The sequence below is a fragment of the Cajanus cajan genome, chromosome 10 (genome assembly GCF_000230855.2).
Source record: "Cajanus cajan strain Asha chromosome 10, NIPB_CcT2T_4, whole genome shotgun sequence".
Lineage (NCBI taxonomy): Eukaryota > Viridiplantae > Streptophyta > Magnoliopsida > Fabales > Fabaceae > Cajanus > Cajanus cajan.
In genome coordinates this window covers 52,498,440-52,525,603 of record NC_138526.1, presented here as the reverse complement: position 1 = coordinate 52,525,603, position 27,164 = coordinate 52,498,440, and the positions used below count along the sequence as shown (strand labels likewise).

Here is a 27,164-nt window from a genome sequence, read left to right as displayed (position 1 = left end):
ATACGCGAAAATTGGCCCAAAACTCGTTTTGTTAATCTATCATTCTATTGACTGGTAGTTCGTAAATATTTTTGATTCCTATCATTTTATCGACTAATCGTCCATAATCTTGTTGCTGTGATGTAACTAATTTTAATATGTTTTCGCGATTTAATTTCTATCATAGCATGAACTTCTGCGAGAATCGGTAATTCCTATCAGAAAGCACTTTTATATATTTTCCCAACTAAATTCTTAATTTTCAGTCAGATTTATTAACATTATCAGAAAGAGTGTATTCTTGCGTACGTCTACTAAAGCATATTCAGATATTAAAATTGAACGAAGTTCAAAAGTTTGAGTATGATCAGGGGTTCAGCTCATATAAAATCCCAATCAAACTTTTCTTTTACTAGTGCAGTGGAATTGTGACATGGATGGCATGTGTGAGGCCATTACAATGCCACCATTTGCACGTAAAAGTGAGCTCAGATTTTAATAGAGCAGAGATTCGTGAAACTTTAATCCCTTATCCCATCTTTTAATGTCTCGTTGCAATACACATGACGTTAAATCTGGGTGTGACCGGATTGTGGAGTATCTTTATAATTTGTCTTCTGCATAAAGTTCCCACGTGACGGGTTAAACTGTTTCGTGAATGGTCGAAACACTATTTTTCTTCATGGTAATGAAACGGTCCAGCAGCATTAAGCCATTTACTTAAAAAGTTTCTCAAATTTTCTGAGACCAGGAAAATAATATTAGAAAAAAAAATTGTCTATATTAAAAAAAAATGGTGTGTTCTTCTTAGTTTAAACTCGTAACGTTTTGAAATTCTAATTAACATCTACTCCAATGAAAAAAAATCGCGCGGAAAAATTTGATTAACATCGTAAAGCCTTTTTCACATAAAAATTCACATATTTTAGTGGATTCTTGAATTTCCTAAACAAAATTTTAACTATTTATTTTATAATCAAACAGGAAATAGTCAACACAATTATCATAATCAAAACAAAACAAAAAGTTAAAACGGGGAAACAAAAGTTGATAATTTTTTTCTGACGGATGAAAAATCTCCTTAATTAAACTCAATCTCTTTGCTGCGACGATTCGCACGATTGACTTTCCATCTAAATGTACTTATGTTATGAAATGCAAGAATGCAAGTTGTGTCATCTTAAAAATTCATTATTTTCTTGATTTCTTTTGACTTGCCTTTAATTTCTTTGGAGTCTTTAATATTCTTCTAACTTACTATATTTATCTTTTTACTTTGGTGAGTCTCAATTTAATCTTAACAATATGCATTAATAAGCATCAACATTTCCAATGAATGTATGATTTAATTTTAAATTCACATTTTTAATAGGAAAATTAAGCAATAAAAATTAATATTTTAAATCACGTTTAAACAAATTTAATTACGATAATTATTATTTATTATAATTATATAATTTAAGTTGGAAACAATAAAACTTTAATCAGAAAACTGTTGTATAAAATACTTTAGTTTTGCTAACTAATTATCTTAAGAATAACAAAGAATTGATATATAATAATTTTCTATAAAAAGTACGTCAACGATATATTAATAATACTATATATTACAAACTAATGATTAGCAAAATTGAAAATATCATTTCTTGTGTGTCTATGATGATATGGAGTAAAAATATTAATTAGTTTAAATTACTTAAATTAAGTATTAAATGATTTTATATGATAAAATAATATTAAAATTGAATAAATAAATTTGCGCGTATCATTAGAAAAAGAAACACCCACTCGAAACGCGCCTGTTATTTATTTGCATGAACAGAGCATAATATAAAGCAACCCAACCCGTTCGACTTGGTCACATTCAAACTGCCTCAGACTCACTCACTCACTCTCTTCTCTTTCTCTATTGCATTCCATGGAAGACTTCTTCGCTCTAATTTGCCCTAATTCTCCATTCGTACGTGTCTCTTCCCTTATCCAATCCTTTTCTTCGTTTTTAACATTTTTCACGCTAAATATTTCTATAATTTTGATCCACCTCCACCATTTTACTTGTCAAATCTTTTTCAATTCAAGGAACTGTAATTCTTTATTGCATGAAGACTCTCAAACTCCATTTCTCGTGAAAATCTTGATCATACTCGTCAGATTCTGTTTGCTAATAAATTCTTGGCCTGTGGCTTCATTAATGAGTACAGGAACGTTATTGGAGTTTTGAGATCATATAATTCAAAATCTGTTTCTGCTCTTCAATTGACTTCAAGATTAACTATGTTTTGGTGACACTGCCACCAGAGCTACTAACAGTTATTTTTTGCATTGTTGTTTACACATTAAAGATCAACACGATGCATTGCACTCTCATTTTTTTTTCCCGGTTTACAGGTATGGAATGGGGAGAGATTCTCAGAGTGTTTTGAAGACATATATCCTTATTCTTTTTGAGGTTTTAGCTTTCACTTTGTGCACTGATTATATATATGAATTGATTTTCCTTAATAATTCCCTACTGTGTTAGGTTTTGCAATCAACATAGTAACTGTTGTTATGATTGTTTTGCTTGGATTTAATCAGAAGATTGATCAAAGAGTTCGGAGATCAGATGCCCAGGTACCAGTTGATCTTAAAGGTTTTTGAGAAGGCACTAGAAAACACCAAAGAAATATGTCAAAAATCTATAAACTGCTACTGGCCAGTGTATTCTGTTTACACAACACTTATTTGCGAGCCTTCTGTTATCCTGTAATGTTTCTCTGTAAGGTGTTCTCTGCAGATCATGAATTGTCCATTAATTGTCAAGATTTTGAAATTATCTGAATCACCAGGAAAGAGTTATCATTACTCCCGCATATGGTCTCTGTATTACAGTATATACCTGAGATAAATGTGTTCATATTTGATGCTTTTGCAATGTATAAACAGACGACCCTTCCAGAAAAATTTGTCCTGGATTTTATACCAGCTGTTGGAGCATGCCTTTCAATCATAAACATAATTTTCTTGTGGAAGAAAGAACACAATAGTCACTTTGATGGATATCACAAATGGTTTTATAGCTGTTCTGAGTTGATGGTGTGGGTAAGTTTCCTGATTTTTAGCTGTCAGCTACAACATTCTGTAGAGTTTAATGCATTTGATTGCTTGTGGACTAAGTATTTGCACTCATACTATGTGTAGATTAACACCATTCTCTTCGCAAAGTGTGTCAGCAGTCAATTCATTGTCTTCAACCGTGTCTTATGTTTCTGGTGGATTCTGAAAGCCGTACTGGCTGTTTTCTATTTGATTACAAAGTTTCCATCATTGGAGGTGCTATTATTTTCTGGCTTAGATTTTTTCTTTTTTTAAGTTGGGCATGTCAAGTTTACCTTTAATACTAATAATGTTTATTCATTTTCAAATAAGTTGCATATCTGTCATTTAAATGTGAAAGATTGGCATAATTTTTGTTGTAGGTTTCAATATGCATCATGGAAAGCTTAGTTGTTCTCTTGAATATTTCATTTGGAATAGCTATCAATGTGATCAGGATAAAGAGACCATCTTTCAAAAGCAGGTATATACTGGCATGTTATTCTTACATAGTCACTCTCTTAAATTAGTAATAAGTATTAAGCATTAGATAAAATTTTAGAAGGTAGTAGAACTGATCATCTTTCTCTCTCACACACGCATTACTTAAACCCATTTACTTGGCCTTTAAAAAGTTGGCCATGCTTGATTCCTAAATATCCTTGGTTATATTATATAGGATGCATTACATGCCATGCTGCTTATCACTTATTCAAAATGAGTTGATTTGATTGTAGTAGCAAGCATAGTGCATTTATTTAATAGTATATATAGAAAAAAATTACATTTTATTTCTTGACTGAATCTGCTGTCATAATTTTAGTTTATTGGAAGATCCACTTCTTTCAAATGGTGTAGACCTTGAGGAAGGTGGCTATCATGACCTTGTAAGTATATGTTGTTAAACATAATTCTCTTCTCATAATTCTCTTCTTAGACTCTTGTTTTACTCTCTTAAAATAATACGTTTCCATTATGTATGGGATGAAGTCTAAACTATAACATCTGAATTTTAATACATTTTAAAATAATTTCAACTTTGACAGTCAACATCCTTTAACTTTGAAAATTGTGTCAATAGTTACTTTATGCTCAAAGAAATTTGTAACTTTAGAAATGTTGTTTCCTTAAGTGTTTGGGGATCAGTTTATGGATTGAGAATTTAATCTTTTTACTTAAGAGTGGCTGAAGATACATTAACTAAAAAATGGATAACAAAGAGTTAACTTAAGCATTTTGCAAACTTGGTGGTTGTTAAGCATTTTTGCTTGAGTTATTTTTTTCCCCCTGTAGAATGTTATCTTGGTGAAGTTATTTAAAGTGTTCCCAATCATATTCTTCTTTTAAAATGCAGCTCTATTTTCTTTTTCCTTTTCATTTGTTCACTGCATCCCTTCTTTGAATCTTTGACTCAGTATGATATTTATGTACATAAAATAAGTTGCCCTTCACAACTATTTTCATCTTGAACATAATTATAGCCTTGTCCGTTGATGTCATTTCTTGTGTCTGGTGTCACCTCCGAAAATAATTTGAAAGCAAGAGTGTGGAGTGTATTTCTTGTTCTTGGCAATCCGCACAAGGCTTTTCCCCACTAGAATAACATGATTTTAACGATTTAATAATTCTTTTATGGATAATTACATGTTTGGCTTATTTTTGAAAGAAACTATACTCTTTTCATGTTGTTTTATCATCATCTCTGTTATATTTATTTCCAATTACTGAGATCGGTATGCTTTTTACTAGTTGACTCTTTTAAACTTACTTTCTAAAGGGAAATAATGGGAGCTTTTGGGATTTGATGACTTTCAAATTCATAACACCAGTAATGAATCATGGTGTGTTAAAGCAATTAGACTCTGAAGATCTGTTGCTGCTACCTGATGATTTGGGTCCTTCCTCCTGTCATGAAGTGATTTTGTCCTGCTGGGAAGCTCAACTGAGTAACAATGGTTCTAGCCCATCTTTGTTTAGAGCACTCTGTAGTGCATATGGATGGCCATACCTCCGCCTGGGTTTATTGAAGGTATTTTTCTATACCAAATCATGGTTTCCTCCCCTGTGCTGGATAAATCTAAGTTGATGCAAACCAAAGCTTGTGTATTACTCTTTATATACAACATTTATTCCATGTTTAAGCTGATATGGACTGGTGGTATTTAATTCTTCTAACTAATAACTTCTTCAAGACTTTTGAACTTTCAAATTCCAACATGGGTTCCTGACTATTTTCATGGATATGGAAATTCTAGTCTTTTAACTGGAAATGAAAGGAAATTTAATCCCTGTTCAGTAAGTTTATGTCTACAGAAGATGCTTTTTGTGTTGTACTGTAGATTGGTTTAAGTAATGTTGTGATTCAGGAATTGTGTGTATTGTTGTACACACACCAATCTTATTTATAGAGAGAATACAATAAATGATAAAGATACTAATTTCTAATATTATGGAAACTAATATAATCATATCCTTAATTAATAGTGAGGATAATAACCATAATATCTGTATCAACAATATCTGTAATATATCCACAATATCTGTAACACTCCCCCTCAAGCTGGAGCATATATGTCATATGCACCAAGCTTGTTACAAATGTAATCAACCCAAGGCCCTTTAAGTGATTTTGTGAACACATCTGCTAACTGGTCACTAGAGCGACGAATTTAGTGGTGATCTCTCTTGAGAGCACTTTCTCTCTTACAAAATGACAATCTATTTCTATGTGCTTAGTCCGCTCATGGAAGTTGAACGGCAGCGGCGAGCGGCGGTCGACGGCGCAACGACCGGAGGTGGCGGTGCGGCGATCAGAGGTGGCGGTCAGCGGTGTGGCAACCAGAGGCAACGGTTGGCGGCGCGGCGACCGGAGGCCGCGGCTGCCGGCACGGTGGCCGAAGGTGGCAGCGAGAGCCTTTGCAAGAAGAGAGAAAAAATATATTCTAAAAGAAAAACCTAAGCTCTAGATACCATGTTGTGATTCAGGAATTGTGTGTATTGTTGTACACACACCAATTTTATTTATAGAGAGAATACAATAAATGATAAAGATGCTAATCTCTAATATTATGGAAACTAATCTAATCATATCCCTAACTGATAGTGATATCCCTAATTGATAGTGAGGATAATAACCATAATATCTATATCAACAATATCTGTAATATATCCACAATATTTGTAACAAGTAACAACTAACGAGCAATGGTGGTCAGACATACTGATAGTTGCTAACTTCTGTGGTAGATCATAGATATTTTTTGTGCCTAGTAATTCCAGCTATGCTGATGGAATATATATCAATAGCATGACAGGTTTCATGACATACATATTTTACATGTATTTACTATTTAGACATCTTTATTGTAAAGCGATGATTTTTATCAACTTCCAGATAAGCAGTGAGAATTTATTTATAGGAGCTAAATTTTTTATCATGTCAATTAAAAATATGGACATCAATCTTAATGGTGTTGTCACCTTGACAGATGCCATAAATACTCTATATTAGTTTTCAAGGGAGAAAACAGGATGTTTCCAAATGATATTGAGTCCTTATCCTGCTCTTGTATGTATTGAGATGTTTTTATAAAGTGAGAAATACTGCAACACATTTTCTAACATTCTTCTGAACACACACTTCAATTGGCTAAAATTTATTGGAAATCCCAATTTTTGTGGGTCTTCTCTTATTTAATGAGTCTCTCTCTTATTTTTTTAATTTTCAATAAATTTTAACCAATAGCTGTGTGTGTTAGAAAGAGTATGTTGTAGAGAGTGTATTGATACTACTCCTCTTTATGAAGTATATCTATGTCATCATTAAAATACCACTTTTTTTGCCCATAAATAAAATAAACCAAAATTTTAATCTAACTATGCTTTATTTTATTATATTTTGTATTCTACATCTACAAAGTGTTTGAAATTCTTCCAGGTGATTAATGATTGTATTGGTTTTGCGGGACCATTGCTTCTCAATAAGCTGATCCAGTTTCTTCAGCAAGGTGTTGCAACAAGGAATAGTTTGTGTTTATCTGTTGTTGATCATTAAAAGTTTGGCTTGCTCCTAATGCTTTATTTATTCTCTTACTTAAAAAGCTTCTCCATTATTCTATCCCCTTTGTGCACAGTACTTTTATTTTACTATCCTTGATACATAACTGCATTTTCCACATGAAAAGTTCCAAACATCTACTTGTCAAATATATCCTATAAACATGATTACAGTGATGGTAATGTCATTCCTTTTTTTTTTCCGCTAAAAATTACCTTCTATCTGCATTTCAATCAATTAGGACAAGAAAAGAAACCTCCATAATAATTTTATTATGTCTTTCAGGTTCAGTGAATTTGGACGGGTATTTACTTGCATTATCCTTGGGACTCACCTCTATAATTAAGTAAGTTTGATTCTTGTAATTGTATACTCATTGTGTTTTTCCTATTTTTTGTTTCTTCTCATGCTTTATGTTTCTAGGGTTTGCTCTACTTTCCTTCCTTGTTACTGTTTTGATTTATCACACATAAGATTTATGGATAAATAAACATATTTATGGTTGATTTGTTCACTACTCATTCAAAAGATGCATGCTAATATTGTTGATAAATAAATGTTATAAAATGTATGAAACAAAACTGTATAGATTAACTTCTCAGTTCTCACCATTCAACCATTTTTCATTTGATATAATGGCTACATAATTGCATAATAACATGAAATTAAGAAAGAGTGAGAAATGAGAACCTAAGAAAAAAAAATCATTATCTTTTTCAACAGGAAAAGAAATTATATGTGTTTTTGAGATATAAAATATTCATAGGCATCCACATAAACAACTTGAGCTTCTAAGATAGCAGGTAGGTAAGAGAAGAATGCAAATTATGGGAGCAAAAGTTAGCCTCCAAACATATAAACTGAAAGAAACAGAGAGACAATGTAGGTAAATGCAACAAATTTGTTCACACTCTGCAATTCAGAAATTGGAATCCCCCCTTAAAGCAACCATGTGCGGCAAAGAGAAAGGATTGTTTTAGTGAACCTTTGGACATGTCTTAGTTTCATTTTCTTGTATCACACAATATTATTATGTTGCATATTATGGGAGCAAAAGCTAGCCTCTAAACATATAAACCGAAAGAAACAGAGAGACAATGTAGGTAAACGCAACAAATCTGTCCACTCTCTGCAATTCAGAAATTGGAATCCCCCCTTAAAGCAACCATGTGCGGCGGCAAAGAGAAAGGATTATTTTAGTGAACCTCTGAACATGTCTTAATTGCATTTTCTTGTTTCACATGATATTATTATGTTGCATTCTCTCTGACTTTGAGCAACATATATTTAATCTTTATGGATGTATAACTTCTATGGTATTTTTTGCTTTATTTACCAGTAACAATTAGTAAAATAGTGTCTTTCTGGTCTAGATCTTTTTTAGATACACAATATACTTTTCATCTTTCCAAACTGAAGCTGAAGCTGCGATCTAGTATCATGACTCTAATCTATGAGAAGGTATGCTATTTTTATTTTATTTGTTTGTGAATGCTGAAATTATAGATTTTCATAATAATGAAATGCTCATACTCTTCTTATTTACTCTCCTAATGTTGTAACTGATGCACGCATGGCTTTCGATAGTGTAGCTCATGATCACAGTTTCATACTAAAATGTACACATTGTTTCATGTATTTGAAGTGTCTACATGTGAACTTAGCAGAGCGTTCAAAATTCACAAATGGCGAAATTCAGACATTTATGTCTGTGGATGCTGATCGAACTGTCAACTTGTGTAATAGTTTCCATGATATGTGGAGGTATTCCCTAAATTTTAATTTCTTATGCCAAGACATTTTACCAAACTATTTTTTTTTCTTTATCTCTTTGAATATCTGTAGTCCAAGAGACTTATCACTTATAAAATACCCTTAGAGTATGTTTGGATGGAGTAATTTATTTTTTTGAAGAACCTTAAAGAGTTTGAAATCCAAGCATTTGTGAAATTTCTTATAATGGTAGAATTTCAAATTCTTCCAAAAAAAAGTAAGAATTTCAAATTCTTTATATTTTTTCTTTATTATCTCACCTATATATCTTTTATCTATCTCCTATCTCTTATGTTTCCTTTTGCCTCTCTCTCTTCCATCTCCCGTACTCTATTCTCTCTCTTTCTCTCTCTCCTTTGCTCTCTCTCTCTTTCCTTTTTTTTCTCTCTATTTCTTTTCTTAATTATTGAATATTCAAAAATATCAATAATTTTTTTAATTATTGAATATAAAAAAATATTTTTAATTATTAAATATTTTCTAATATTAATTTTTAAAACTATTAAATATTTAAAATTTGAATAATATTTATTTCTATAAATTTTAATCTTAAAATCTCAATATATATATATATATATATCAATTTTAATCATGGTGGAAATCAAATGACCATCCATACTAAGAATTTAAAATTTAAGAAATTTGAATTGACTTATCCAAACAAAACATTTAAAAAATGATGAAAATTTAAATTAAAATAATTCAAATTCTAAGAATTTCAAATTTCTTGAATTTCTAAAATTCCTCATCCAAACACACCATTATTTTCTATCTTAGTAGGAATAAAATTCACAGGTGTTCAATAAAATTTCCATGTATTAATTATTCTGTTGGTTAAAGATATGATATGTATTTAACCTACTGAGGTTTAAAGTTTGCATCAGATATGTCATAGAATTTATATGAATGTTTGATAGAATTTACGGGTAGTTGTATGTGATAAGATTGGGTTTTGCATCAGATATATTTGATAGAATTTATACCAACTAGAAGCCATATTGTGTAGCTTATATTTGATATCAAATCATGATAGTTAACATTTAATAATGTAATTTATATAGATTACAGCCTGCCTTTACATTTAATAATGATAGTTAACATTTAACTATAAGTGTGGTTTTTATTGTTTCAGCCTGCCTTTACAAATTGGAGTGGCGCTTTATCTTTTGTATACTCAAGTCAAATTTGCGTTTGTATCCGGATTAGCAATAACCATTTTATTGATACCAGGTAGAAATATCACTCTTGCAAAAAAATTAGTGACAGAAAACCACACTTGTATATTTCAATTCAATACATGTTTAATTTGTTTTTCACCTACTTGAATTCATTAAGAATGTGAGCTGGAATGAATTTTCAGAGAAGTTCAAACTGCATCTATAACTGATTTTGTTTCCTAAATCATAACACTAAATGTTTTTTAATTATTATCAATAACTGAATTCAAAGAGAAATTTATCAATAATGCTTGTTCTATAGAAATGAAAATTTCGTGGCAGGCAAGATATCTGTTCTGTTCATTTTCATGGTTTGAAAATTTCTTGTGATTGGCCATGCTAACATGATCCTTTGTAGAATTATATAGTGTAATTTTGGCCATATATTAGATTTCTATAGAAATGGAATGTGCCTAACTCAACCCCAAATGCTTGCTCAAAGGGGCAAGGATTGTTTACGCCCTATAAAGAGTATTCTGACTATATTCTCAACCCCAAATGCAATGCAGTGAATAAATGGATATCAACATTGATTGCAAGTGCTACTGAGCAAATGATGAAGGAGAAAGATGAAAGGTAATCATAAAACAATTGCCTTCTTTATTCTTTTTTGTAAGTAATAAAATGTTTTTATTTGTCCTTTGGAGAAAGTATAAATGAGAAGACAGAATATGAGGAATTATTTCTCATTGATTGTAATTCTCTGTACATACAAATTTTTGTACAAATTTTATAACCAAGTTTGAGGTACAAAAAGGGAAATAAATCTCCCTTATAAAGACAGAAACAATGAAAGAAATAAGGCTAAATTTCATTTTTAGTTTCTTTATTTTTGTCAATCTGTAATTTTGGTCCTATTTTAAAATAAGAACATTTAGTCCTCCTATTTTTAAAAATATGGAATTTTGGTCCTACTATCAGTTTGATATTCGTTGATCATGAAATTTTGATGTTGTCTGGTGACCTACCATCACCTAAGTATGTGATATTTAGTGACATGAAATATAGGAGTAAAAATTAAAAATAACATACAAAAGATCTTTATTTGTATCTATTTTAACAAGTAATAAGTATTTATTTTACCAGTAAATCTTATTTGCATGGCTTTTTTTAGTTTTTTTTTTCTTGAAATGTTATGTTACTAAATGTCACATCATTTAAGTATAAGTAAATCTTAAAAGTTAATGATTAATAAAAGTCAATTTGATGAGAGGATCAAAATTTCATATTTTAAAAATTAGAGAGATTAAATATCACTATTTTAAAATAAAGAGACTGAAATAGCATAAAGACTAATTCTTACCTAATTTGCATGTTCCACAAGTCATTCACTATCCGAAAGTAGTACAACATTAAATGCATAATTATACTGATAAAAGATATTAGGATATCCTACAGAATCTGGGTAATTCCCAAATATCTTCCAATAAAGTATTTTCCTTTTGCATTTAAGAGGATCCCATATCCTCCAAACTCTTTGTAGTTGTATTCTATTTGTCTTAATGAAATTCCTCTTGTATCCAAAAAAAATACAAATAAAAATTGTTGAGAACACCTATTATTGGCATCTTATTTGGTTCTAATTTACCATTGTCGAAGATGAGCATACTTCGACTTTCGTATTTCCATCTCATATTTGGTTAGCTCAACTCCCTAGAATGTTGCAAGTTTTGTGTGGTTTACATTGTTGTTTCTTTTCAAATTATATATTATACATGCAATTATAATTTTTCCATAAAAGATATTATACTTGCAGAGGACACCTAAAAGCAACACATGATATGCTGCTTAAAAGTTGGTTAACTCCTGAAGTTGTGACACAATGTTAAAAAAGCAATTTAAGTTAATATATCTCCGGTGAACATGTAATAATTTGCAAGACATATGCTGCTATGCATAAAATACTAATCTCTGTAAAATTATTTCTTTGCTTTGGAGAAATTTTCTGGTTCAGTGAATGATTGGAGTTTTCTAAAATGTAACGTGTGTTGGCTGTGAAGCAATTCATACTTTAAAGGACATGATGCAATTTTTTCCCAGTAATTACTTATTTTGAAATTTGATGTTCTCATTATTTGGTGCTCAGGATTAACAGCTTATTATTCTTTTCCTAATTTTCTGTTTTAGTTATATCACTAGTTGATGTGTGATCTTCAAATATGAATAAAAGCTGCTGGTGCGCATTTATGATATTAAAATATATGCTTCTTACAGAATTCGTAGGACCGGTGAACTTTTGACTTATATTCGCACTTTGAAGATGTACGGATGGGAACTTCTTTTTTCTAGTTGGTTGATGAATACAAGATCTTTGGAAATCAAACACTTAGCTGTAAGACTTTATATTCTGATTTTATTTAGTTACAGATAAAACTGTAAAACTTCTCCTAAAACCTACTGAGGATGTATACAAGAATGGCAAAATCAAATGAATTACTTTCTTTTTGTTCTAATTTAATTTTGACCATCACGTTTCATCCATTTTTATAGACTCGGAAGTACTTGGATGCATGGTGTGTTTTCTTTTGGGCTACAACGCCAACACTCTTTTCTCTTTTTACATTTGGACTCTTTGCATTGATGGGACATCAACTAGATGCAGCAATGGTATTTTCTAATTTGTTTAACCTATAGTCTTACTGACAATTTTTTAAAATTTATTTTGCACCTAATTATTTTCTGTCATTCTTAAGAAATTCGATGCAGTAAAAAAATATTAATTGCAGGTTTTCACTTGTCTTGCTTTGTTTAACACACTGATTTCACCACTAAACTCATTCCCTTGGGTAATTAATGGATTGATTGATGTGAGTCTCCTCTATTCCATGAATTTTTGCAAACAAATTTGATTTGTATACATTTTAGAATAAAAAATTTCTTTTTAACTTATTATAGGCCATCATATCCTCCAGACGTTTGAGTAGGTTTCTCTCTTGTCCTGAACATAAATTTAAAGTGGGAGAGACAAATTCCTGTCCACCATTCCCGAGTAAACAGCCTGATTCTGTACAAGGTCTGGCTGTCTTTATTCAAGATGCAAGTTGTACTTGGTCAAGCAGTGAGGAACAAGCATTAAATTCAGTGTTGGATCATGTAACTCTAAGCGTGTCCCAGGGTTGCTTTGTTGCAGTCATTGGAGAGGTCAGACCACTGTTTGATTTTAACCAAGATGTCTTTAGCAAATAAAGTAAAATCAACATCTTATATGGTAAAGTAATTTTAATGGATATACACCCATCATATTTTTGACATCACAGGTTGTTAAAAAAGGATATTTGGCATCACTAGTTTAAAATATATATGTCATGGTTCCACTCGCTTTGTCTTGTATATCTGTCAAGATCATTAGCATTTTTCAATTTCACAAATTCAATTTGATAAAAGAAACTACTACTAATATCTAAGCACAACCTTGGTTATATTTATTTTCACTTCATCAACTGCATATATTCAGGTTGGTTCGGGTAAATCATCCCTGTTATATTCAGTTCTTGGAGAAATGCGGCTTGCTCGTGGATCTATCTATTCCAAAGAATCCATTGCTTATGTACCACAGGTTTGTATGCGATAATGTCACATCTTTAGTCTTAAAATGAAATTTCTTGAGTCTTTGTTTCCTGAAACTGCAGGTCCCTTGGATTTTATCTGGAACGGTACGTGACAACATATTATTTGGGAAAAGCTATGATACTGAAAGGTATAATGCCAATAGGAAAGTTTTTTCTTCAATTTTTATTTGATTGAAACCTAGACCTGCTCAGTGACCTTTAGCGCTTTACAAACATGTTTTGAACCAAAAGAACTAATGCTATTCGAATCTTTTCCCTGCTATAAACAGGTATACTGATACACTGCAGGCATGTGCATTAGATGTTGATGTCTCACTGATGGTTGGAGGTGACATGGCTTATATAGGAGAGAAAGGAGTCAACTTATCAGGTGGACAGAGAGCTCGTCTTGCTTTGGCAAGGTTCTAGCTTCCTATTTTCTTTCACTCTAATAGTATTTGGGGTTTTTATGTCCTGATTATTTATCAAAGAAAAGTGTTTTCATACTGTTCAATTATTAGGGCACTGTATCATGACTCGGATGTTGTTATGCTTGACGATGTCCTGAGTGCAGTTGATGTACAAGTTGCTCAATGCATCTTACACAATGCCATTCTAGGTCCTCTTATGCAAAGAAAAACTCGATTGCTCTGTACCCACAACATTCAGGTTGTTGCGTACTCTCTTCACAACTATTATTCATTATCATAAATTACATTGTTTTTGTCAAGCATTCTGATTAAAATCAGATGAGCATGATGTTATCACTGACATTTTCAGCTATACTTGATCAAAATATTTTTCAGAAGATATGTATTATATATTTTGTATTTCTATAAAATGTGAACTTATATAAGGATTAACTTGTTGATGTATCTAAATTTATATGCAGGCAATATCTTCTGCTGATATGATTGTTGTTATGGACAAAGGACACATAAAGTGGATGGGAAGATCAACTGACTTTCCATTTTCTTCATATACAGCATTCTCTCCATTGAATGAAATTGATTCAGCTTTACAGAATCATAGACAATCTTGCAGCACAAGTCTTTCTTCCAAATCCACGGAGCAGTCTCTTCCTGATACAGTTATTATGCATTCTTTGGAGGGATCAGAGGAGATAGTTGAAGTTGAGTTGAGGAAAGAGGGAAAAGTTGAACTTGGAGTGTATAAGTAAGTATAAACATACACATTGTTGATATCATAGATGTATGGGGAGCTTATGTTCTCACTCATCTTAGAAGTTGGTCTAAGGACTTAACAAAATCAGTTTATAAGGTGAAGACTGTCCAAGTTTTATTTAAGCCATATCTCTCTTTGATGTGGGATTAAACCACTACCCTTGGGCTAGGGGTGACCACAATTAAGGAGGTTTTCCATCACTCCCCTTCATGCCTTGGACTCCTAGCTTGGAGCATGGAAGGTGCAGGTGATCTAACAATAGATCTAGGGTAAGTTCTAATATCATCTTAGAATTTGGCTTGGAGACACTAACTCAATCCTATAAAACTGATTTGGATGGTTAATGTGGGACTTTTATCAGCTTTATTTAAAATATATATCTAGCCAATGTACTTTTGAGGTTGCAATTAAGGCAACCCCCAAAGAGGGGTTGCAAATAAGGTGGGCTTGGGGTGACCACAATTAAGGCAACTTTTCAACACTCCCCCTCATGCCCAAGATTCATGACCCTGGAAAGTGGCAAATGAAGGTGGTCCAACAATGGATCTATCTATCTTAGAATTTGGCCTTAGGGCTTAACTCAAGTTCACAAAATCGATTTGTAAGGTGATGAGTGCTCAAGCTTTGTAAGCTTTACTTATTGAGGCTGCAATTAAGGCAGCCCCCAAAGAAGCCACAACTAAGGCAGGCTAGGGGTGACCTCAATTAAAAATGACTTTCCATCAACTTGTCAATTTGTAGACAAGTTTCTGGGATCATGAATGGTTGGTTAACAATTTATTGCCTTTTGCAGGAATTATGCTGTCTTCACTGGATGGATCATCACAGTCATTATATGCCTATCAGCTATTCTGATGCAAGCTTCTCGTAATGGGAATGATTTATGGCTGTCATATTGGGTTGATACAACAACGAAAAGCAGTCAAACAAGATACTCTGTGTCTTTCTATCTGGTGAGGGGATGATCTATTGTAATAGTTTTCATAGTACATTTTTCTTGATGGACAATTAAATCTTTTGTGGCACAATACGTTGCACAACAAAATACTTTTAATTCAAATTTTGTTTTTATTATAATATCACTATTCTCAAAGTAATGCTAAGAAAGTTTCTTTATCAGAAACTTCAGTTTATAAAGTTTGAATCTGTTGAAGAAAAAAAAGGAAGAAATGGAATCCCCCTTTCACCCGGTAAATATCATGTTGGAGAATGGAGTAGTTGAATGAAACTTGTTGTAATTCATATAATTTCAATATAAAACGTTATTAAAACTTAGCTTCTTAGTTCACTGTTTATAAACCATTTTTAGTAAATTAAAAAAAAAAACCTAATCATTTACCTAGACCATTAGCTACTATTGAGTATTGAATGTGATTTTTCTAATTTGTTTGAGATGATAATTAATGGTGCAGGTTATACTATGTCTCTTTTGTATTATGAATTCTTTTTTCACATTGGTGAGGGCATTCTCTTTTGCATTTGGTGGATTACAAGCAGCAACTAAGGTACACAATAAATTGCTCAACAAACTTATTAATGCACCTGTGCAATTCTTTGATCAGACCCCGGGTGGGAGAATACTGAACAGGTTAGAATAAGATGTCTTCAGGTAATAGCACATTATGATGATATAAAATTTATGCTTCATGATTTATGATTTTTGTGCAGGTTATCTTCGGATCTTTATACAATTGATGATTCTCTTCCATTCATTATGAACATTCTCCTAGCTAATTTTGTAGGCTTGTTGGGTATTGCAATAATTTTGTGTTATGTACAGGTATCCACAATTTTCTTAGTTTGTCATCTTTGTAACTTTGAGATTTGTGTTAACTGTCCCCATGACTAAAATATTTTCATCTCTGTTTTTGATAGGTCTTTTTCTTACTCTTGCTATTACCATTTTGGTACATCTACAGTAGACTTCAGGTATTCTTTTTTCTTATCACCACTTTCTTGTATTTAACCACTCTCCTTGTTTTAAGTTGCAAGTTCTAAAACTATTAGTATTATTTGTTATTATGTTGTATGATTTGGAAATCTTCATAACTATGGAGTATAAAATTGGGGTTTTTACAATACAAATAAATTATATAAGGAATTATTGAGTTTCAAATGTTTAAAACCATTATCACTTCTGTAACTTGGTATGATAGAAAACATTCATCTCATTTATGTTGTGGCTTCAGTTCTTCTATAGGTCAACATCAAGAGAATTACGAAGACTGGACAGTGTTTCTCGATCTCCAATATACACATCATTCACTGAAACTCTTGATGGATCATCGACTATTAGGGCTTTCAAATCAGAGGTAAATATATGTAATTTTGAAGTGATAATCATAAATAGAAAATTTGTCCTAATATCATTTATTTATAGTGTGTAGTAAAATGATAGTATAGAAATCCTATCCCATTACGGCTAGATATTAGGTAATACTAAGAAAATATTAACTTCTCCGCCTTTTCATTCAAAGATGTGTCATAAATACAAAGAGAACTTCAAAAGATGGGATAGTCCTACAGCTAGTGGCACCTGGTAACTCTTTGGCAAACGTACCAATTTGTCAAGTATTTGATAGCAAGTATCATTCCCAGATTTGTGTAATACTTAGCAATACAATCACAAGTTACATATTCAAATGAAAAACTCAAGTGACAAATTGATAGATTTAGGTTCAGTTACAATGATTTGCATAAAAGGAGTTTAAAAGATATTTTTGGTCTTTTCAAATATAGATGAAACAAATGTGAAATGATAAGGATCATGGTGGGTTGGGGTCAGACATCACTATTAGAGAAGAGAATAGGATAATAAACACTTTTATTATTTTCTGTACTATTCAAATGTATTTTCTGTTTTGTATTTGCCAACTCTTCAAGTTGGTTAGTTTTTTAGGCTTGCTAACCCTCGAGTTAGTTAGTCTGTTAGGGCTATATATGTAAGTGATACCTCTCGTGTATCACTTACACGAATATCTTCTCACAAAAGTTCTCTCAATTCTTTCTCTCATATGGTATCAGAGTGAGCACGGTGAGATCTGGTTCTTTTCATTTTTCTGCCCACAACCTCTATCGTGCCTTTCCTTCGCTGTTGCCCGCGCCTCTGTCACGCCTTGCCCTTGCTGTTGCCCGCGCTTTTGGTGCGCGTGCCCTGTGGCTGATTCTTTTTCTCTGTTCTTCGCTTGCGCTCTCTTTGACGTGCGATTCTTTGCCTCTGTTGCTTTTCTTGTTTTTGTTGTGCTCTCTCTTCCTCTTGTTCAAATGGCTTCTGCTTCCGCTACCTCTGACAATTCCGCTTCGCACACATTCTCTCAATCTGTTACGTGCAAATTGGATGAAAAGAATTTCATGACCTGGCAGCAACAGGTCACTGCTGTGATTCACGCTCATGATCTCGAACGGTTTGTTGTTAATCCAAAGATTCCGCTGAAGTTTCTTACTGCTGAGGATCGTGACTCCAACAATATTAACCCTACGTACACGGCCTGGGATCGCAAAGATTCGCTGCTATTTTCTTGACTCTTTACAACACTCTCTGAATCAATCCAGGCTCGTGTCGTCTCCTGCCGCCATTCCTATCAAATTTGGGATCTGGTTTTTCAACACTTTCAGTCCCTCACCAAAATCAAAGCCACACAACTTCGCCTTGAACTTCGCACGATCAAGAAGGGAACTAGGTCGTGCTCTGAATATCTGCTTCGCATTAGCACTATAATTGAAACTCTTGCTTCGATTGGAAACCCTGTTTCACCCCGAGAACATGCTGAGTGCATTATTGGTGGGCTTCCACCTGAATATGACTCGCTGATCTCTACTGTCACTGCCTTTGTCAGTAGAGATGACATCCTTTCTCCTGCAAAACTTGAGACCATGATTCTTGCTCAAGAAGCTCGTCTTGAACAAGCGAAAGCTGCTCTCCTTCAAGAACCTGTAACAATCAACCTTGCGCAAACTGCCTCTGTTCCACATGGGATTCCCAATGTCAATTTAGCCTTTCAACAATCGCAGTTGTCCAATTCTCAGCCCAATATGTTCCAGAATTTTCCAGCTTAGTCTCAAGGTGGTTTCTCCAACTTCTCTGCACAAAATTGTGATGGTGGTCGTGGCCGTCGTGGTGGCCGAAATCGTGGTCTGCCTGTCCAATGCCAAATCTGCCACAGACGTGGACATGAGGCTTCCACGTGTTATCAACGTTCCAGTGGTTTTACTTTAGGCGGTTTTGGAATGCCTTTCAATCCAATGCTTGTCTCTTACCCCACCTTTGGTCTTAACCCTCAACACTCGTATCTGTCTCAAAACTCTGGTCCTGGTTTTGTTTTTCCTCCTAACACTGGCGCGGTTTCTCAATTTGGTTCTGCCAATATGCTTGGTCTTTCAGGACAAGTCTCATGGCCTCCCTATGCCTTAGGTGGCCCCTTTGGGTCTGCTCCTTCTGTTTTTTGCCTTCCACCACCTGGGTTCACCTTCCCTGCCTCACCATCTACCCAGCCAAGTTATTCTGGTGCTGCTTCCTCTGTTCCACATGCTGCACCAACTCTGAATACTGCTACTGTGTGGATTCCCGATTCTGGTGCCTCTCATCATGCCACGCTTGATCCTCAACATCTCCTCCAGAGTGCTCAGTTTATAGGAGCGAGCACATTGTCATGGCCAATGGCCAAGGTACATCTATTGCTTCAATTGGTTCTAATGTTTTTAGGTCCCCTGTTCATCCTTCCACAGTTTTCTCTCTAAAAGATTTATTACTTGTTCTTACTTTAACCAAAAATCTTATCAGTGTCTCTAAGTTTGCCAAAGACAACAATATCTACTTTGTGTTCTATCCTCATTCCTGTTTTGTCAAATCACAGGATTTGAACGAGACTCTTCTTGAAGGAAAACTTGGTGAAGATGGTCTCTATCATTTTCACCCAACGCTTGCAAAAAATGACTTCAACAGTGACGACATACCGAAGCATTTTGCTCCATTTAATTCTGAACCCTGTATTTTTGTTTCTGAACAATGTAAAAATGTTGTTTCCAATACCTATAAACAGTGGCATTTACGATTAGGGCATCCTCATCATGATGCGCTAATCAAAGCTTTACAAACGTGTAATATTCGCATTCCTCATGTTAATAAAGTTTCTGACTTTTGTGATTCATGTTGTGTTGCTAAATCTCACAAACTTCCTTCTAAATCCTCCACCACTGTTTATTCTAAACCTCTTGAACTTGTTTTTCTTGATATTTGGGGACCTGCTTCATTAGATTCCAGTTGTGGTTATTTGTGCTTTTTAACATGCGTTGATGCTTGTACTAGATATATGTGGATTTATCTCCTTCGTAGAAAGTCAGATGTTCTTTCTCACTTTCTGAATTTCAAGGCACTTGCTGAAAAACAGTTTCAAACCCCACTCAAGGCAGTTCAAACTGATGGTGGTGGTGAGTTTTGCTCCTTAGTTTCGTTTCTTCAACAAGAAGGCATCATTCACCGACTCACCTGTCCTTATACTCATCATCAAAATGGCATGGTTGAAAGGTGTCACAAACATATTGTTGAACTTGGCTTGGCCATGCTTCACCATGCATCATTACCACTCAAATTCTAGGGTCATGCCTTCTTGACTGCCACCTACCTCATTAATAGGCTCCCTTCATCCATTGGTCATCAATCACCCTACAAGCTGATTCATCACAGGGAACTTGACTATCAATTTCTCAAAGTATTTGGTTGTTCCTGTTTTCCATTACTCAGACCCTACAATCAACATAAAATTCAACCCCAGTCAGAGGAGTGCCTCTTTTTGGGCTACTCACCTACTCATAAAGGCTACAAATGTTTAAGCAAGTCTGGCCGAATTTATATCAGCAAGGATGTCATTTTCAATGAAGGAAGATTTCCCTACAATGATCTTTTTCTCTCCAAATCCATTCCCTCTATCCCTGCCACCTCTGTCTCTACCATTCCCTCTCTTGTTACCTCTCACAATTTCTCATCCTCAACCTGATCCCTCTTTGAGTTTTGCTTCCTCAAAATTTAGTCTCCCACACTCTGATTCTCCATCTGCTGAACGCCTCATTACTTCTCCTGTCTCATCTTCAAGTCCCTCATTTACTGCTGTTGACTCTTCTTCGGCTTTATCCCCTGGCAGACCCCCAATACTCATCCAATGACCACTCGTTCCAAAAATGGCATTGTTCAACCCAGAATTCATTCCACACTCCTATTTTCTCATGTTGTGCCTAAGACAGTTAAAACTGCTTTAGCTGATCCTAATTGGCTTGTTGCCATGCAAGCTGAAATCAAAGCTTTACATGACAACAACACCTGGAAATTAGTTGCCCTGCCCTCTGGCAGAAAACCCATTGGATGCAAATGGGTTTTTCGTGTCAAGGAAAATCCTGATGGCTCCATTAATAAATACAAGGCTTGGCTTGTTGCCAAGGGTTTTCATCAACAACCTGGTCTAGATTTTTCTGAAACCTTCTCTCCTGTTGTCAAACATGTCACCATCCGAATTGTTCTATCTCTTGCTGTCTCTTTTCGATGGCCTCTTCGACAGCTTGATATTAATAATGTCTTTCTCAATGGCATGCTTGAATAAGACATCTACATGTCTCAGCCTCCTGGTTTTGTTGATCCTGCCAACAAACACCTTGTCTGCAAGCTGCACAAATCTCTTTATGGCTTGAAACAGGCTCCCCGTGCCTGGTTTGACAAACTAACATCTGTATTACTCATGCTTGGGTTCAGCAAAAGCAAGTGTGATCCTAGTTTTTTTATCTTCTCTACATCCGCTGCCACCGTCTTCATGCTTGTCTATGTCGATGATATTATTCTCATTGGGAATTCTCCTTCCTTGCTGCAAAAATTCATTACTCAACTTAATGAAATTTTCTCTCTTAAAGACCTTGGTACCTTGGATTATTTCTTAGGTATTGAAGTCAAGTTCCTCTCTCAAGGGAAGTTGATGCTTTCCCAAGACAAGTACATTATTGATCTTCTTACTAGGGTCAAAATGGAAGATTCCAAGGGCATCTCCACTCGTATGATTGGCAGCCAGCAGCTTGCTAAAGATGGTACTCTCTTTGATGACCCTACCTTATACAGGTCTGTAGTTGGTGCATTGCAATATGCCACAATTACTCGTCCTGAGATTGCCATTAGTGTTAATAAAGTAAGTCAATTTATGTGCTCTCCCATGGAAGAACATTGGAAAGTTGTTAAAAGAATACTTAGGTACCTAAAAGGAACTATCGGACATGGACTTGTGTTCTCGCCTGCAAAGTATACTGCCTCCTTCAATCTTACTGCCTTCACTGATGCTGATTGGGCATCTGATCCGAATGATCGAAGGTCTACTTCAGCGGCCTGCCTTTATCTTGGTCCTAATCTAGTGTCTTGGTGGTCCAAGAAACAGCTACTTGTTGCAAGATCCAGCATTGAGGCTGAGTATAAAGCTTTGGCTCAAGCAGTAACTGAAGTCTTGTGGATTCAGTCACTTCTAAAGGAATTAAAGGTTCCCCTAAACACTCCTATAGTGCTCTGTGATAATCAAAGCACAGTAGCACTATCTCACAATCATGTTTTACATTCAAGATCTAAGCACATGGAGCTTGATATCTTTTTTGTTCGTGAAAAAGTGCTCAGCAAGTCTCTTGTTGTTTCGCATATTCCTGCTCAACATCAATACGCAGATGTTCTGACCAAGGCCTTGTCGCCTAAGAGATTTTTGTTTCTTTGCTCCAAGCTCAATGTTGTTGATTCATCTACTATGTTTCATCCCCCTTGAGCTTGTGGGGGATGTATTAGAGAAGAGAATAGGATAATAAACACTTTTATTATTTGCTGTACTATTCAAATGTATTTTCTGTTTTGTATTTGCCAACTCTTCAAGTTGGTTAGTTTTGTAGGCTTGCTAACCCTCGAGGTAGTTAGTCTGTTAGGACTATATATGTAAGTGATACCTCTCGTGTATCACTGTCTTAATTTCTTTAATCAATAATATCTTCTCACAAAAGTTCTCTCAATTCTTTCTCTCATAATCACCAAAATAACATTCTTTTTTCAATAAAAACTTTATTGAAAAAAATCTTTGAGCTTCAAAATCATACCAATTTACAAATACTCTCTTAACCCTAATCCCTTATGTCAAAAGAACATAAGTTGCTTTATTAAATGTCAATCCCTTGAACATTTAACAAAACAACTTGCATTATGTTATTTTAATTAAAAATGATTAGCAAACTATATTCATTCCTGAATAGGGTTCATTAAGAGTTTTATTTCAATTCAAGATTAAGAAAGTAGTTTCCAATCACCACCAAATCATAAATTATGCTATGGATGATCAAGACACGTCAAACATTAAGCATAGTAGTAAAAACACTAGTGTTGAAGTACAAAGACAAATATATTAATCAAAATAAGTACAAGAGAATGAATTTAGTTACATCTAACCCCAACAAGGGAGAATTTAGCTACTCATTTCCATGGGTAGCTGCCAAATACAAAGGAAATTGGAAAAGATGGAAAGCATGAAGATGAAGAGTTTTTCACTCTAGATGTGGCTGAAGACAAATTATTTTACATTTATAATATAATAATAATTATCTTATCAAAATTAAGGAGTATAAAATGGAAGATATTGTATCTTCCTAAAGAAAGCAAATAAAAAGCAACAGAAGATGAACAGGCAGCACATTTTTCCTGTTTTCAATATCTGTTACTGTCAGAGGAAAATATTGCTAGGAACATTGATTGGCACATTCAAACTAGTTTGAAGCTAAGTTATTTTCATCAAGGTTACTTGGACTCTGGAAATACCCAAAGCACTGTCAACTGAACCTCCTTCTGAAGTACTTGTTTAGTTTGGTTTGTTTAACTTGAAATATGTGCTTAGAATGCTTCATTTTACTTTTATGGTGAGACTTGTCAAACCATTAGGGTGACTTTTTTTTGTACCTTTCATGACTTTTTATTGTACTTATTTTTTAAGGTTCTTTTTTCCTCCGGTCTTCTGCAAGCTTTAGCTGCTTGTCATATGTGCCGTGATTTTTATTAGTGAAACTAGTTAACTATAATACAATGGTCATTTTTTGACAGGACTTTTTCTTTGCCAAATTCGCTGAACATATAACCTTGTATCAGAAGACTTCCTACACAGAGATAGTGGCAAGTTTGTGGCTTTCCTTGCGTCTTCAGGTATGTCTTTGAGTCAAGTATATTTATTGAAAATTAAAACTAAGAAAATACAGCAATTCACCTACAAGCCTAAATGTTTACACTATATAAGATTTATTCATGCAACCCTAAAGTATGTCTCAAGATTAGATTTGAATTTGTATTAAATCTGGAATATCAGTTGTTTCTAATGACTTTCTTCCAGTTATTAGCCGCATTTATAATCTCATTCATAGCTGTGATGGCTGTTGTGGGATCTCATGGCAGTCTGCCTGTCAACTTTGCTTCCCCAGGACTGGTTTGTTTGTTATCCTTTTATTAAATTTCTGATTTGATCAACTAATTAATACAAAAATTTGACCATGGAACATTTTTTTTCAACAGGTAGGATTGGCCCTCTCCTATGCAGCTCCAATTGTGTCCCTGTTGGGAAGTTTTTTGTCAAGCTTCACTGAAACAGAAAAGGAAATGGTTTCAGTTGAAAGAGCTCTTCAAGTATGAATAGGATTTACTTCACTTAGTAGAACACATATTTAGATGTATAATACGCAGACACCTAACATTCATTAATGTTTCCTAGTACATGGACATTCCTCAAGAAGAACAAACTGGATGCCTATACTTGAATACAGATTGGCCAAATCAAGGAGTTATCGAATTCCAGTATGTTACTTTGAAATATATGCCATCTTTGCCAGATGCACTACGCAATCTTAGTTTTAGAATTGCTGGAGGAACACAAGTCAGTGCACTTTATTTGAATTTGTACCAAAGTTTTCTTAGATTTAACACCCATCATGTTTAATACTTTTTACATGGCATGTAATCAGGTTGGCATAATTGGAAGAACAGGTGCTGGAAAGTCTAGTGTGTTAAATGCCCTTTTCCGCCTTACCCCAATATGTACAGGCTCCATCACAATTGATGACGTGGATATTAAGAGTATTCCTGTCAGAGAACTACGTACACATTTGGCCGTTGTTCCTCAGAGTCCATTTTTGTTTGAAGGATCATTAAGGTATTCTATAAAAAAATATATTAAAAAAAGTTAATATTTCTGACGTAAAATCTGATTTAGCTCCGTCTCAATGATAATGTTCTTACTTTCTTTTTTAGAAGAAACTGCATAAGCATTTATTTTGATTGCTGAGTGACTGATCTGTAAGACCTTGACTCAGTGGGAGTAGTTTATTTAAAAAATAAAAAATAATTATATATATATATTACATAAAAAAATGAGAGACACTCGTTAGGAATGAAAAGTAATTGAAAAGAGACCAAAACAAAATTTAACAACAATTAAGAAATTAGGTATAGATTCAAATTATAAATTTAGAGGAGCGAAAAACTCATAACTTAAAACACATACGTATTATATCCTTAAAGTCGAGAGGTACAAATGCTCTCTCTCAATACGCAAGCCCGCCACTTATTGCACCTAAATTTCATGTCTACTTATACCCTGTATTTTTTCAATATTCTAGGGATAACCTAGATCCGTTCAAAATGAACGATGACTTAAAAATTTGGAATGCATTGGAGAAATGCCATGTGAAAGAGGAAGTTGAAGAAGCTGGAGGGCTGGATGTTCTTGTAAAGGAATCGGGGATGTCATTTTCAGTTGGCCAGAGGCAGCTTCTTTGCCTTGCACGTGCACTTCTGAAATCTTCGAAGGTAAGAATGATGATGATAATGATGATGTAATAGAAGTGGTCATGCTGTAAAAATTCATCTTTGTTATCTTAAGTAACTACTTCGTTATACGTTTCTAGACATTATTAACGTCAGCATCTCAAGATAATATTACTCGCCTCATCTAAATCTGATCATGAGGGTATTGAAATGTTCCTCTTGTTCTTTTAGGTTCTTTGTTTGGATGAATGCACGGCCAGTGTAGACATTCAAACTGCTTCGCTGCTGCAAAATACCATATCCAGTGAATGCGAAGGAATGACAGTGCTGACAATTGCTCACCGGATTTCAACTGTTATAAATATGGACAGCATTCTGATTCTTGACCATGGGAAGCTGGTATGTTTTATTTTCTTTCACTTTCCAGTTCCCACTTGTCATCCAAATAAATTCATGCACTTATTCTCAGTTAGTATAAATAAATGAAGTTGACAACAAAGAATAACCTTGAGCTAGTTCCTATTCTTATTACAAATGAAATTAAAGAAAATTGGCTCAATTTCATTCCTCTCTTTCTGGACATCATTTCACTTGTTAAGCTAATATATATTCGTAGAACTTCGTACAATTTGGCTGTCATCAATTAAAAGTTATTAACCAACATGAAATAACATGAGCTTTCTCTTTCTCTCTCTCTCTCTCTCTCTCGTCCGCATAGGCTGAACAGGGAAATCCGCAGGTTCTTCTGAAAGATGACACCTCTACATTTTCTAGTTTTGTTAGAGCTTCAGCAATGTAACCAAACCATGCAAGGGACAGTTTGGTTCTCGGCCATTATTTAACATGACACTTCAGCAGACTGCTACATATTGCTAATGTTGCTCAAGTATCACGTTTAGATCAACGCAACTACAAAGTTGTTGTAACAAACAAATTTATTTTTATTTATAAGTTGGTCAAAGCAAACTTATTAGTGCATTCTTACTTCTTAGAGCCTTTGAAAAGGCATATGAAAAACTGTGTTTTTGTAAAATAGAGATTTTTTGCTTTTAATCTTTTGAAAAAAATCATTTTTTTCCTTTTAATTTTTATTTTTTTTCATATTCGTTCATGCCGTTTGATTAGTGAGTTTAGGGTTTTAGAGTTGAAGGATTTGTTAATCTAAACAATATTGTTCTTGTTTTTATCCTCTTAATTTTAGTTATTTTCAATTTAATCCTTTTAAATTTTAGTTGTTTTCGGTCCTATAATTATTGACTTTTCTATTTTAGTCTTTACAATTTTTTGGATTTTCTCATTAGATATAACTATCAATTTGACAATAAAGACGAAAATGAAAATTTTATTTAAAGAGATTGAGTTGAATTTTATTCCAACCAACAATTTATTCATAAACCTTTTATATAAATATATATATATATATATATATATATATATATATATATATATATATATCATCTTAATCTCAATAATAAACCACTCTGTTGTACATATGTAAAGTCTAACGTAATGACCTATGTCATCCAATG

General features: G+C 33.8%; 1 protein-coding gene across 6 annotated transcripts; it reads left to right on the top strand.

Annotated features, from left to right (window-relative positions):
• Positions 1-1,787: 1,787 nt before the first annotated feature.
• Positions 1,788-26,720, top strand: ABCC13 (multidrug resistance-associated protein 11). 6 transcript variants are annotated; one of them, XM_020376626.3, is made up of 36 exons: positions 1,789-1,939; positions 2,368-2,408; positions 2,493-2,592; positions 2,905-3,060; positions 3,160-3,291; positions 3,438-3,538; positions 3,878-3,941; positions 4,832-5,083; positions 6,992-7,061; positions 7,397-7,457; positions 8,485-8,572; positions 8,757-8,875; positions 10,017-10,114; positions 10,611-10,677; positions 12,316-12,433; positions 12,592-12,708; positions 12,828-12,908; positions 12,997-13,242; positions 13,556-13,657; positions 13,731-13,798; positions 13,940-14,071; positions 14,171-14,318; positions 14,542-14,825; positions 15,628-15,787; positions 16,247-16,422; positions 16,503-16,614; positions 16,710-16,763; positions 17,024-17,146; positions 23,926-24,024; positions 24,209-24,301; positions 24,388-24,498; positions 24,584-24,745; positions 24,834-25,021; positions 25,488-25,677; positions 25,867-26,034; positions 26,354-26,720. In XM_020376626.3, exons 1-36 carry the CDS (start codon positions 1,898-1,900, stop codon positions 26,432-26,434), a joined length of 4,404 nt encoding a protein of 1,467 aa, XP_020232215.1. In that variant the 5' UTR covers positions 1,789-1,897; the 3' UTR covers positions 26,435-26,720. The 6 variants fall into 6 exon arrangements, with proteins under 6 accessions (XP_020232216.1, XP_020232218.1, XP_020232215.1 ...); XM_020376628.3 differs by having other exon boundaries at positions 2,368-2,428; positions 2,557-2,592; XM_083066027.1 differs by having other exon boundaries at positions 1,884-1,939; positions 2,368-2,428; positions 2,557-2,737.
• Positions 26,721-27,164: the final 444 nt, after the last annotated feature.